This window comes from Octopus sinensis, linkage group LG28 (assembly GCF_006345805.1).
Source record: "Octopus sinensis linkage group LG28, ASM634580v1, whole genome shotgun sequence".
NCBI classification, from domain to species: domain Eukaryota; kingdom Metazoa; phylum Mollusca; class Cephalopoda; order Octopoda; family Octopodidae; genus Octopus; species Octopus sinensis.
Genome location: NC_043024.1, coordinates 15,867,888 through 15,881,683, shown reverse-complemented (window position 1 = coordinate 15,881,683; position 13,796 = coordinate 15,867,888). Strand labels below are relative to the sequence as shown.

Sequence of the window (13,796 nt, the reverse complement as noted above, 5' to 3'; positions counted from 1 at the left end):
TTTTTCCGTCTTAAACACGTGTGCGTCTTCTATTCTACTTTCAAACATCATGGTAAAAGTTTTTTTTTTAAATCATAGGAGTTAGTTTATACCGAAAAGAACTGTATGTCAAAAACTTACCTCATCACCCCAATAAAATGGGTAGTTTTTCAGGTCCTTATATTTCTTGTATTGATGAACAAACTGCATTCTTGCTTGGTTCTTGACAAGTGGAATATAGAGTTTAATCTCCTCCCATGCCATTAGGGTGCCATCTATAACAAAAACCATCTGTATTTTTGACTGACAAACGTTTCTTTCAGTCAGTTTAACTCTGATCTTCTCTTTTCAGTAAAGGCTCTAAATAGAAATGAAAGAAAATGGGAAACTTTAACGTGTAAAACCTTTTCACGCCATAGAAATATAAAACCCTATCTTATTTAAATTATTCAATATACAGCGAAAGTACAATTAATTAATATGTTTCAGCTTAATTTAACATCATGTATTAAAATCACGTGATTTGTGCAAACACGCGTAGCGATGTGTTACAAATTTATAGATTCCATCATATGTAACATATGGTATAATTATAAACAGGAAAAATTATAACCCTTTCTCCGCAGACTGAAAAAAAGAACGAACAACCTTAATCGATTTTCGAACCTTATTGAGAACTCATCAGAGACATCTACATCATTCTTACTGTCCCCGGAGAAGAATGCAGTGAAACTGTTTACATACTCAACAAATGCAGCAGTTACTCTATGAAGGAGACCCTAATTTGCATACTGAAAGCATTTAACACTCTATAAATACCAGCAGCCTGTCAACGGGGATCTTAGTCCAAACAGTATCAAGATATGATATAATAAATATGCAACATAAGGTATAATTATAAACAGAGCAAATTTTGACCATTTCTCTGCAGATTGAAAAAATGATGGGAGTGTCTGTTTGTCCTCCCATTACCACTTGGCAACCATTTGTTGTGTGTTTACATCCCCGTAAGTTAGCGGTTCGGCATGAGAGACCGATAGAATAAGTAGTAGGCTTCAAAAAATAATATGTCTTTAGGTCAATTTGTTCGACTAAAATCTTTCAAGGTGGTGCCCCAGCATGGCCGCAATCAAATGACTGAAAAGAGTAAAAGGGTTTTAAAAAGGATACAGATATAGTGCATGGCACCTTGGGCAAGTGTCTTCTACTATAGCCTCGGGCCAAACAAAGCTTCGTGAGTGGATTTGGTAGACGGAAACGGAAAGAAGCCCATCGTATATATGCATGTGTATATATATATATATATATATATATATATATATATATATATATATATATTATATATATATATATATATATGCGTGTGTGTATATGTTTGTCCCCCCAACATCGCTTGACAACCAATGCTGGTGTGTTTACGTCCCCGTAACTTAGCGGTTCGGCGAAAATAACCGATAGAATAAGTACTAGGCTTACAAAGAATAAGTCCCGGGGTCGATTTGCTCGACTAAAGGCGGTGCTCCAGCATGGCCACAGTCAAATGACTGAAACAAGTAAAAGAGTAAAAGTCGATCTTGGCGGAACTTGGGCGCAGAATGTGAAGACGGACGAAATGCCACAAAGAATTTTGGCCGAGGTGCTAACGATTTTTTTCAGCTTTCCGCCTTAAGTAAATAAATATGAAAATCGAGACTTACCTTGATGTTGAAAAAGACAGCGTTTGCTAATGATGAACCAGGTAAATATGTTGATACAGCTGCAGGTGAGATATGGATGTGTTTATCTAAAACATAAAAGCTGAATTCTGAAAATAATATTAATATTTATTGATTTTTGGGGGGAATATTTGAAACCTGAATCATTTACTTATGGAAATAATAATAATATTGAATAATGACGTCAACAAATAAATATATAAATGTCTGCCCTCAAAATGTCCGCCCTAAATTAAAAGTATATAGTGAGACCTGCTTGTAAAAGTAATGCTCTTGCTGTTACTGGTGACACCAACTCGGTTTTGATTGAATGTTTTACAGCTGTGACCATTATGTTTTTTATTTATTTATTTATTTATACTTTTTATATTTTTTTATTTATCTATTTTTCCGAAACGGTGTGTCTAGGATCACATCATTTAATGTGATCTTGCTTTGGTTGCAATTTATTTCAGGTTCAGCGGTCGCATAAAGATTTATACATTTACTTATTTATTGTACAAAAGACTCAGGTATAGCTCAGTGGTTAAGAATCTCGCTTTTGCAGCCACGTAGTTTCGGGTTCAGCCCCACTGAGTGGAACCTTGCGCAAGTGTCTTCTACAAGAGCTTTGAGGGCGATCAATGCCTTGTAACTGAATTTGGTGGGCGGAAATTGTGCGGGAACCCATCGTATATATATGTGTGTGTGTGTGTGTGTGTGTGTGTGTTTTCTTGTGTCTGTCCCCACCACTGTGGAAGCCCATCGTATATGTATATATATATATATTTGTACTTGAGTTTGCACCCCACCCCCACACACACACACTTTCAATCTGACAGTGTTGGCTTCTTTCCGTCCTTGTAACTTAGTGGTTCTGCATAGAATTAGCCCCAGGCTTAAGAAATAAGTGTTAGTGGCGATCTATTCAATTAAAACTCGAGGCGGTCCCCCCAAAAAGCCGCAGTCCAATGACTGAATGAAATAAAAGATAAGAGAACGAATGATACTGTTCTATATTTTAGAGATGAGAAATTCTGTACATTATTTACATTATTTACATTGGATGGATATGTGTCCTCATCTTGTTTGTTTTTACCATAATGTTTCGGCTGATTTACTCTCCAGCCTTGGAATTTCTTCATACTTTTTACATCTCGAGTTCAAATTCCACCGAGGTCGTCTGCTTTTCATCCTTTCAGAGATCAATAAAATGCGTACTAGTTGAGTATTGAGTTGACTTAATCGACCAGAACCCTTTCTCAACAGGATCAGTCCTTGTGCTAAACACTGATCTTGATCTTCATAACTGAATGTGATCCTATTTTTAAAAGGGGATAAGATGTAATGCAAATACTGTAATCCCTGGTCTATCGCGGGTGTTACGCTCCAAAATCCCCGCGATAGGTGAAAATCCGCGAAGTAGAAGCAGTACTGTATATGTCTTATTATTTTTATAATTTGTATATATTCATTTTATTATAAATGCAAAACAACACCACGGAGGAATCGATGTAAGCTTAAATAATAAACCGCGATAGGTGAACCTCGATATGGCGAAGGATTACTGTAACGTTCAGCAAACGACCGACCCAGTAGATTGAGGTTTAAAGTACAGAAGAGCATGGATAACTAAGTTCATTTGCCAAGGAAGAGATATCGAAAATGGAAAATAACGACGGTAGGTTAACGATTTTGTTATGTGGTTTGTAATTGATTTTACACACAAGGCGTTGACTAGAACTTCCTTGTTGATGTATGGCGCACGCGTGCGTGTGTGTATATATATAATATAATAATTTCTAGTATATTTTTTTACGGAATTTTCACTTGACCCTGTTTCATAATGTAACGTGTGTGTCTGTGTAACTATATACATATACATATATCGTAAATTATATTTGCAAATTAAATGTGGCGATCCCATACAGGACGATGTTACTGTTATTTTTAGCCTCAGGAAGACATCATCTTCCAGCTGGCTAATTAGTATTTGCGAGGAGAGGTCATCGCTCCTATCTCTAGCCTTACGTGATACACACAGACCCGGGTTTCTGAGTGGTTACCCGTCTTCAGCGTGTGATAATCGCCAGCTATCGATGAAGAACTCACTCCACTCGCAAAACACTATATGCTTTTTCCTGCAAAAAAGGAGAAATAATCTATATTAATATCTTCATATATATATATATATATATATATATATATATATATATATATATTATATATATATATATTAAATTAGAGACAAAACCACTATTATGCAAATCAAACAAGAAAGACTTAAGCCAATACATAAAATAAATTTAGTGGTTATTTTAATTAAATTTAATTTATATAAATTATTTTATGTATTGGCTTAAGTCTTTCTTTGTTTGATTTGCATAATAGTAGTTTTGTCTCTAATTTAATATAATATAATATTTTACTATAAAATTGGATTCAATCCTAAATCTGATTTTTCCCTGTAAATTTGGATTTATTCCCTAATATTATTATTATTATTATTATTATATATATATATATATATAATATATATATATATATATACCAAGTAAGTTAGGGGTTGTGGATCCAACCCACTAAAGGATAATATTTATCCAATATACTGTTGGTATAATACCCAATTATTAATACACCAGTGTTTTAATAGCATTGCAATTAACTTACTTATTGTATTAAATGGGTGAAGGTAAAGAAATATTTTACCATTAGTTTATATTACAAATAAGAAAATGGAGAAGCACATTAGTTGGTTCATCAACTTTAGAACATTAAAATGTTGACTTATTTATTTATCAAAACGACAACCATAATAACATAAATACATATAGTATATTATTCAATGCATATAAAATAGGAATACAAGCAATTATTAAAAAACATGAATATAAATTATTAATTATATTGAATTAAAAAAAAGAACACAAAAAAAAAACAACGCGAGGACGCGGTACATGTAAAGTATTAGCAGACGCTCAGAGAAGGAAAGAAAGGTAGTTTTACGTTTCGAGCAAAGCTCCTCGTCAGAAACATGAGATGGAGGAAAGTTCAAGAGAAACGGAAGACGGAGGATAAAAATTATCAACGATTCACATCCAGGCAGATAATGCGCTACTTTATATAAAGTACCAAGACCAGCTTCTTTCGATGGTCTATTTTAGAGAATATTTCCTAAAAACTGCCATCCGATGTTACGATTTATTTCCTGGCTACTTAGAGAGTAAAATCACAATTTATTTCTATACATGCACAAAATATATGAAACGCATTATGTCCTTTATTCATGTGTATACTTGTATCTATCTATGCTTGCCTGCTTTCTTATAAAATATAAAGTTTTAAACTCATTTTCAGTGAAGCTCGTAACAGATAATACTTCAGTCGATGTTATTAGGATTTTGCTAACGCTTGATAAATGCTTGAGGACATCCTTCTTCGTTGTTGACAATCTTCTCACATTCCATCATAAAATCATAAGCGATTCTCTCACTGACAACAGAGTCATTCTTGTAATCTTCATGATTTGTTACAAACTGTCTTGTCCATTGGGCCATTGTCATTATCTTTCCTATAAATTAAATGAAAATAAAAAATGGTTTATTTATTTGAAACGGACATTTTTGCTGTATTCTGTAACAATATCCTGACTTCGGGATCTGAGACAAAAACAGATAAAGCCCTAATTGTTTCTTTTCTTTATTCGTTTTAGCTGTGATAACTGTTTTGAAAACATTGTTTAAAACCGAACTGTGATAGAATGATTAGACCCCAGGACATAATTTGATTGGAAGATTAAACATAAGTAAACTAGTGTACACCCGTCATAAAGAATGACAACGGTTTTATGAACTATAGGGGGTAATCATCAACAACAGGATCAAAGCTTTTTGTGCCACAGTGGACACTTCATGTAAGCGCGTGTGTGGGTGTGTTAGTGCATGTGTTTGTGTGTGTGTGTGTGTGTCTGTTGGTGTGTGTTTGTATGTTATGTGTATGTCTGGACCTAGCCAATTCGAACAAACTAGGGAGGGGGTACTTCAATTACATCGACCTCCACACCCCGTGCCCAACTACCGACCCCAAAAGGATAAAAGCCCAAATCGACCTCAACAGAATTTTAACTCAGAACACATGCTACTCAGAATGTAAAGACAGAAGGAATACCACTTAGTAATTCACCCAGTCTGCTAACAATTCTGCTAGCTTACCCGAACATTTTAAGAGTAAACATGCGGGCCAAAGCACTAACATGTTTTAAGATTGGAAAAAGCGGCGAGCTGGCAGAAACGTTAGCACGCCGGGCGAAATGCTTAACAATATTTCGTCTGCCGTTACGTTCTGAGTTCAAGTTCCGCCGAGGTCAACTTTGCTTTTCATCCATTCGAGGTCGATAAATTAAGTACCAGTTATGCACTGGGTCGATGTAATCGACTTAATACCTTTGTCTGTCCTTGTTTGTCCCCTCTGTGTTTAGCCCCTTGTGTGCAATAAAGAAATAAGATTGGAAAAGAAATATTATTGGAGAGTAAACATATAATATACATTTAAAATAACAAATGAATCCTCTTACCTGCAGCTTTGTCTGAGAGAAATTGTAGGTATGGCATCATTTTACGTCTGTTATTGACATCATAGTCAATAAGATCGAAATACTTGTGTATGAGAGGAATTAAACCAGGGAAATCATCCTGTTGGGAATGGAATCAAAATAATAGGAAATAGTTTGAGTTTTTCTGTTGGGGATTTTGACCAAGTGGTTGTAAAATTTCCTGATATTTTTGGTAAGAGAAATATTTGAGAAACGGAAACAGAAGTAAGCAAAAATTTCATTTTCTAAAGTTAGAATATTTTTATGACATTCTTTGAAATACCTTTTAATGAAACTATGATTTCTAAGATAGACAAAACCATAAAATTTGGAGAATCACAGAGTGAGAGAGCGTGTGAGGAGAGGAGAGACAAGGATTTGCAGAGAATGATGGGAATAGTCAGTGATACAACGTATATAAGAGGAATTAATCCAAGGAAACTTCTCTGTTGGGAATGGAACCAAAATTATTAAAAACAGTTTGAGTTTTTTGTTGGAGATGTTAACCAAGCTGTAAAATTTGATGTTTTGAGTGAAAGAAATATTTTAAAAACGGAAATCTAAATGAGGAAGATTTCATTTTGTAAGGTTAGAATATTTTTATGACTTTCTTTGAAATACCTTTTAATGAAGCCATAATGATTTCTAACAGAGACAAAACCATAAAATTTGGAGAATCAGAGAGAGAGAGAGAGAGAGAGAGAGAGAGAGAGAGAGAGAGAGAGAGAGAGAGAGAAGGAGGAAGACAGACAATGAATTGCAGAAGATGGGAATAGTCCGTGATACCTGTATATGAGAGGAATTGAATTAGAGGAATCATCCGGCGTGGAATACAATCAGAATAATTGAAAATAGTTTGAGTTTTTTTCTGATTGGGGGATAAGAATTGAGATGTTCACCAAATCATTATAAAAGATTGGTATTTTTGTTGCAAAGAGATATTACAAAAATGGGAAGGGGAACAGAATTTTATTGTCATCATTATCATTTAACGTCCATTTTTCATGCTGGCATGGGTTGGACGGTTTGACAGAAGCTGGCTAGCTTAAGGCGGCGAGCTGGCAGAAACGTTAGCATGCCGGACAAAATGCTTTGTGGTATTTCATCCGCCACTGTGTTCTGAGTTCAAATTCCACCGAGGTTGACTTTGCTTTTCATCCTTTCGGGGTCGATAAATTAAGTACCAGTAACGCACTGGGGTCGATGTAATTGACTTAATCCGTTTGTCTGTCCTTGTTTGTCCCCTCTATGTTTAGCCCCTTGTGGGCAATAAAGAAATAAGAAGCTGGCTAGCTGAAGCAGTGCCCAGGCTCCATGCCTGTTTTGGCATGGTTTCTACAACTTAATGTTCTTCCGAGCACCGACCACTTTACTGTGTGTAGTGAGTGTCTTTTTATGGCACCTGCATTGTAGAGGTCTCCTTGCCATCGGCAAGACTAAAATATCCACTTGTTTGAATCAATTGCCAAATGCTTAGAATGTTCAGGTTGATTTTCATGGCGCCAGCACTGTTAGGTTTGCATTATAGCTTCTGCAGAATGATAAACAATAGTAGTCTTAAGACATTGTCTGGTATTTTATTGAAATCAAGATGATTTCTAACACAGGAACAAAGCCACACAGTTTGGAGTGCCTGAGAGAGGAAGAGAGAGAGAGAGAGAGAGAGAGAGAGAGAGAGAGGAGAGAGAGAGAGAGTATGTGTATGGTGGAAGAGACACTGTTTTTGAAATCACTTCAGCTCTACAGGTGAACAATTCTGGTAATCTAAGTTTTCATGGGAGAATTTAACAACCTCTGTTATCATGAGGATTCTTCATTCCTCACACCATATTGAACTTGAGGAACTCTCTGGGATCTTTCCCATAGACTAATTCTTAATGATACAGACCATTACCAATTTATTTGGAATTGGAATTTTACATTATTCTTTTACTCAAAAGGAGTTTTAAAGTGATATAAAAACAAGCCACCTATTTTCGAATTTTAAAATTCACAATCTGGAATAAATTTACTGGACTGGGTGCATAGCTCGGAGATCAGGGAGTCACTCTAAGTTGAAACTCTACTTCTCCATTTTGAGAGGCCACAGCTCTGGTTCTACCAACATGTGGCTATAATGTTACGGGAAACAATCACAGGTTGGATTCTTCAAGTTGAGTCAACTGGAGGAAATCTAGTGATAGGCCAAGAAAATGGTTGGATAGCATCCTTAGTCTCATTTGGTCATGCTTGGTAATCCAGCTGGAAGAGCTGATGCCAGCTGCTTCTGATAAGACCATATGAAGGCGGTGCCTGAGGATTCTGGCCACTATTTCTGAGGAAGACCATGGGAGTAGAGAAGATGGATAAATGAAGAATCTAAAATACCATAAATCCTTGAGTATAATCCACATTTTTCCCCAAAATTTAAGGCCAAAATCCCTAGTGCATACTATATATGAGGTTAGAAATGAAAATTATTTTCTAATCAATGTCCAAGTCTCTATTTGCTGTCCGGCAATGTTTATTCAGACGCATTTTGTGATGTCGGGTGCGAAAATACCTTAAGCTAAGTTTGAAAGCACAGAAGAATCTTCTATAGCTTGCAGTAAGTAACATTTATTCAAATAAAAGTATTCAGAACACAGAATAACATGTAACAAAAACAATTTGCAAACATATTTACATTCCCATATAACAGTTAAGAACATCGCTATTATTGTATTACGCATGCGCGGAAGTGTTTGCTTGACTGGGTGTTGCTGGCTAAATTACGCATGACTCAAGTTAGAGAAGGGGTGCGTATTATACACAAGGTTTAGGTTTTTCAGAGGTACAGACCCCTAAAAATCCCCTGTGTATTATACTCAAGGGCGGACTATACTTGAGGATTTACAGTATGTGATTTAGGATTTATCAAAAATATTTTTTACCTTGCCATTCATGATTTCATCTAAAGTCATCAATGTGTAAACATCAGCCATTTCACAATCAGCAGATTCTAATTGACAGGAAATAAAAGAATTATATATTAGTACAATAACTGCATGTGTTGTATAGTGTAACAGACAAATAACGGTGTTTGCCTATGTGCTTGTCACCCCATCACCCTAACCTTCCTATAATTAAGGTACATAACACCCCTTGTTTTACTCCACTAAAGATAATATTAAACTCCAGTAAGGCAGCAACTGGCAGAGTTATGAGCATGCCAAGCACCAATCAATTTTCATTGGGCCTTAATTGTCATTCCCAAGACTGGAGAAGTAGCTACATGGCTGCCTGATCAACTAGAAATAACAGCTAAATCTCATTGATATCAACTTCCCATTTGACACATAGTAGGACACAGTGAAAAATGTAGTTGTATTATACCCCAAAAAGACAGAATGATCATAGATAGAATGCATTTGACCATATGTTTTAGTCGAGCTTGACCCATTGCTAAGCAATAAAATATATCTTCTATGCATTCACAATATTTAATCAATGTTAAAATTAAGTTTTCACTCTCAAAATTTCTGAGAAATTTTAGTTCTTACCTTTTCCAATATCTTTCCTGAAGTGAAATTTTTCTTTATTAACAGCGTCTGGCTTTTGTGCTGTTATAACGTCTTCAGCAACCTTTGTGTGGTTGGAGTTACATGGAAAATGACAAAATACATATAGTGTTATAAAGGTATCTTCATTATCATAATCACATTTGCATCACATGATATTGAGATGAGTAGGATCAAATCCACACATCACATGATTACATGATCAGCTAGACCAGTGGTTCCCAGAATAGGCAGGATTGCCCCCTGGGTGTGGTGGAAAGTTTCAAGGTGTTGAAGAAAATTGGGGCGATAATGGGAGAGTGGTTTATGTAAAAAGTGGGGCGATAATGGGGTAGTGATTCGTGTAAATAATGAAAAAAATAATGAGTTCATTAGGTTAAGTTTTTATTTGTGAAATACTGTTGTTCTGAAATAATAAATCTCTGCTAAAGCCAGCTGGAGATGATGTTCTCCTGGGGCTACAAGCTACAGTAACACTCACCCTTAGTGGTTAGCCATATTGAGATGGCAAGTATACCTCACATTGTTGTTCTGAATTTGCTTCAGAAAGAGGCCTATGTCTGTGATGGTGGGGGTGCTAGGAATGTGGCCTGGGTGTCTGGGGATGGCAGTTCAAGAAAGTTTGGGAATCACTGAGTTAGACCATCAGATGTTGCTGTACATCACTAGTCACAATGCAATTTGAGAGAGAACCTGAAAAAGGGATCTTCCTTTGAAAATAAATGGTTTCTAGATTATTATCTCTTAATTGGTTCTGTCACTGAAGTGTGGCTATGCTGGGACATTGCCTTGAAGGGTTTTAATCAAACCAACAATGGTTGTCAAAGGGTGGTGGTTGGGGAAATATATGCACACACACGTGCATGTGCACGCAAACCTTTCATGTAATGTCAAGGCAAGGAAACCGTTATAAATAAATATATATATATATATATATATATATATATATATATATATATATATATATCCATTAAAATGAGTGCTGGCATGACTATGTAGCATAGGCATATCGATATGATTAAGAGGCTTGCTTCCGAACATGGTCTTAGGTTCAGTTCCACTGCATGGCACTGTGGACAAGTGTCTTCTACTATAGCCTCAGGTCGACCAAAGCCTTGTGAGTGGACTTGGTAGATAGAAACCAAAGAAAGTCTACCATATATATATATATATATATATATAATATATATATATATATCAACAATCAAGGAACGGCCATAATAGGCCATTCACCCACTAGAAATAACAGCCAAAGCTTCAACCGCAAATAAAAATCAATTCCGTAAACAGGAGAAAATTTAAAAAACATTTACCCTGTAATTTCTTATACGATGCACCGTTTCATCTGCTGTTTAATGGTAAACTAACCTGATTAAATTAAATCAGGCCAATCTTCCATAGGCCCTCAGATTCTTCAGTAAGAAATAGCCACAAGTCGGAACAGATATTTTCACGAGGCATTTCCGACCCTGCCAAGGTAATATCTGACCTAAAATTTTCAAATCATCGCACTCGCGCCAAATTTATCGGCAGCAAATAAATATAAGCCGTCGATTCCATTACGGAATTAACCAGAAAATTCATAATTAATCAATATAGGGTGGCAAAAAAAATTTTGTAGAATTTTTTTTGCCACCAGCGGCCTAGTGGGAAAAAATTAAATAGTCATAGACCATTTTTAAGTTCAACATCAACAATCAAGGAACGGCCATAATAGGCCATTCACCCACTAGAAATAACAGCCAAAGCTTCAACCGCAAATAAAAATCAATTCCGTAAACAGGAGAAAATTTAAAAAACATTTACCCTGTAATTTCTTATACGATGCACCGTTTCATCTGCTGTTATATATATATATATATATATATATATATACACACACAGGGTGTGATGAATAAACTATCATCGAAATTATGCAAAAATGAAAATAACACTTCTCATTTTAACAGATATATTTGCCAAAATTACATGAAAGTATCTTGACATACTAAAGAGTATATTTATCTAATAAAGTCACCATTAGCATCAACCATGGCCCCCGGACGACTTCAGAATCTCCAGAATTTCTTCTGGACTCTTCTGCAACTCTTCCTTCTTTAAGTTGGTGAATGCTGCCATAATCCTTGCCTTCAGGTCATCTTTGGTGTTACAAGGAGTTTTGTTTGTCTCTTGTTCAACTGCACCTCACAAATAATAATTATAAGGGTTGCAGTCTGGGGAGTTAGGTGGCCAAATGTTAAGGGTGATGTGGTCACAGAAATTGTCTGACAGCCAATACTGGGTTCTCCTGCTTGTGTGGCATGATGCAGAGTCCTGTTGGCAAACATAGGGTCTTCCAGTGTGTGTATGTATGTATGTACGTGTTTGAGATCCCTTGTTTTTACATCACATAATGCTTGTAAGCATTCATCACCATCATATAAATGAGGGTTGGTAACAGGAAGGGCTTCTGGCCACAGAAAATCTGCTGCAAATAATATTCCATCTGATTAATTCTTGCCTGGAAAAGTGGACTTTAAATGATGAATGAGATGGAACAACCTTAAAGAAGATGGCTGTGATTTTAAACCAGTTGAAAGGATGCAGAAATGAAAATATTTTTTAATGTTTCATTAGAAAATTAGGCAGTTTAGCATTGAAACCAGCCATATCCAGCACAGATATTCGACCTGTTTTATGTTCAAATGAGCCAGGTCCTGCCTCTCATACCTTTCCTACAATGTCATTCTGAAAATGAACTATCACTTCATTGAAATCTTAAAGTTTATAAGATAATGCGTGATTAATTAAAAACAATATGACCAAATAAGCCTCACATTTAATAGAGTAATCTGAATGCTAAAGCATTAAACACCTGCCATGGCCCACAGACCTATGGCTATATCAAAGAATTCAATATCTATTGTAGAGAAATATTTACCTTTGATAATGGTATCAAAAAGTATAGTTTGAAAGTAACTATAGCTCTGGTAAGAAGCAGGATAAATACAACAAGGGCAGCATTTTCAAAGTCGGTCAATTGAAGCTGGAAATATAGAAATTTATATATATGTATAAATATAAAGTGAATGATTAAGTTACAGAATGAAGTTCCATAAATCTAATCATATTTGTCAAAACTGGAGAAGGTAAGATGTTAAAATGTTGTAAGATGTTTATTCATGCATACAATCGTTTCATACATAGATATAAATTCATTTTCAGAATATGCAAATATCAAAGTACTCATCAGAGCAGAAAAAATTATATATATATATATATATATATACACACATAAACACACACACATGCATGCACATGAGGGGTTTCTGAAAAGTTCCTAGATTTAAGGGGGTCATAAAAAGCCTGGTTGGAGGCCTAACCTTCCGGGTTCTTCTACAGGGCTTAGAAAAACTAACAGACCACTGTAATAAGGGTGTGAATTTGGGAAGGGAATGTTGAATAAAATCATAAATAAATTGTAGTTTTATATTGCTATATCTCATGGTTGTTATCTCAGTTTGCTGAAAAGGAAGGGCTCTAGAGGTAATTTCAGAGCCTTGGAGGCCCTCCTTATCAACAAACGGAGACCAGCCATAAACAACAGAAAAGAACTGCATGAATCTGATTGGTTACTATAGCAACACCAGTCTGTGAATGTCACGCATGTCCCCTTCCACTCCTACACATTTGAGCAACGACTTTTCTTTCCATCCCTTGCTTTCCCAAATGTTCTGAATATAGAAATATAAGGTAAAGCTACAAGTTTGTTTTGTTTTTGCAGTTTACTCTATATCTCATTTTGTATTGTTCTGGTCTTAACCAACATGTCTTGTTAAATATATATGCATTTTATGTGGCATCCAGCATGAATGCTTCATATATGGCACCAACATGGCACCAGTACAGGTGCTTTTTACATGGCACTGCCAGCACAGGTTCTCTTTATGTGGCACCAGTGCATGTGCTTTTTACGTGGCACCAGCATGGGTGCGTTTTTACATGGCACTAACG

General features: G+C 35.7%; 2 protein-coding genes across 2 annotated transcripts in view; both read right to left on the bottom strand.

Moving 5' to 3' along the window:
- The window catches only part of LOC115225693 (glutamate--cysteine ligase catalytic subunit-like), a 58,832-nt gene extending 57,069 nt beyond the window's left edge, over positions 1 to 1,763 (bottom strand). The window contains exons 1-2 of the mRNA XM_036514619.1: positions 1,677 to 1,763; positions 121 to 339 (exon numbers count right to left, since the gene is read on the bottom strand). Coding sequence (XP_036370512.1) covers positions 121 to 270 — 150 coding nt within the window. The 5' untranslated portion in view covers positions 271 to 339; positions 1,677 to 1,763. The remainder of the gene's footprint in view (positions 1 to 120; positions 340 to 1,676) is intronic.
- Positions 1,764 to 5,052: 3,289 nt separating this feature from the next.
- LOC115225899 (glutamate--cysteine ligase catalytic subunit-like) overlaps positions 5,053 to 13,796 on the bottom strand; it is a 44,592-nt gene continuing 35,848 nt past the window's right edge. Inside the window, exons 12-16 of the mRNA XM_029796901.2 lie at positions 12,724 to 12,828; positions 9,786 to 9,867; positions 9,177 to 9,244; positions 6,247 to 6,364; positions 5,053 to 5,244 (exon numbers count right to left, since the gene is read on the bottom strand). Of these exons, the coding sequence (XP_029652761.2) occupies positions 5,078 to 5,244; positions 6,247 to 6,364; positions 9,177 to 9,244; positions 9,786 to 9,867; positions 12,724 to 12,828 (540 nt within the window). The 3' untranslated portion in view covers positions 5,053 to 5,077. The remainder of the gene's footprint in view (positions 5,245 to 6,246; positions 6,365 to 9,176; positions 9,245 to 9,785; positions 9,868 to 12,723; positions 12,829 to 13,796) is intronic.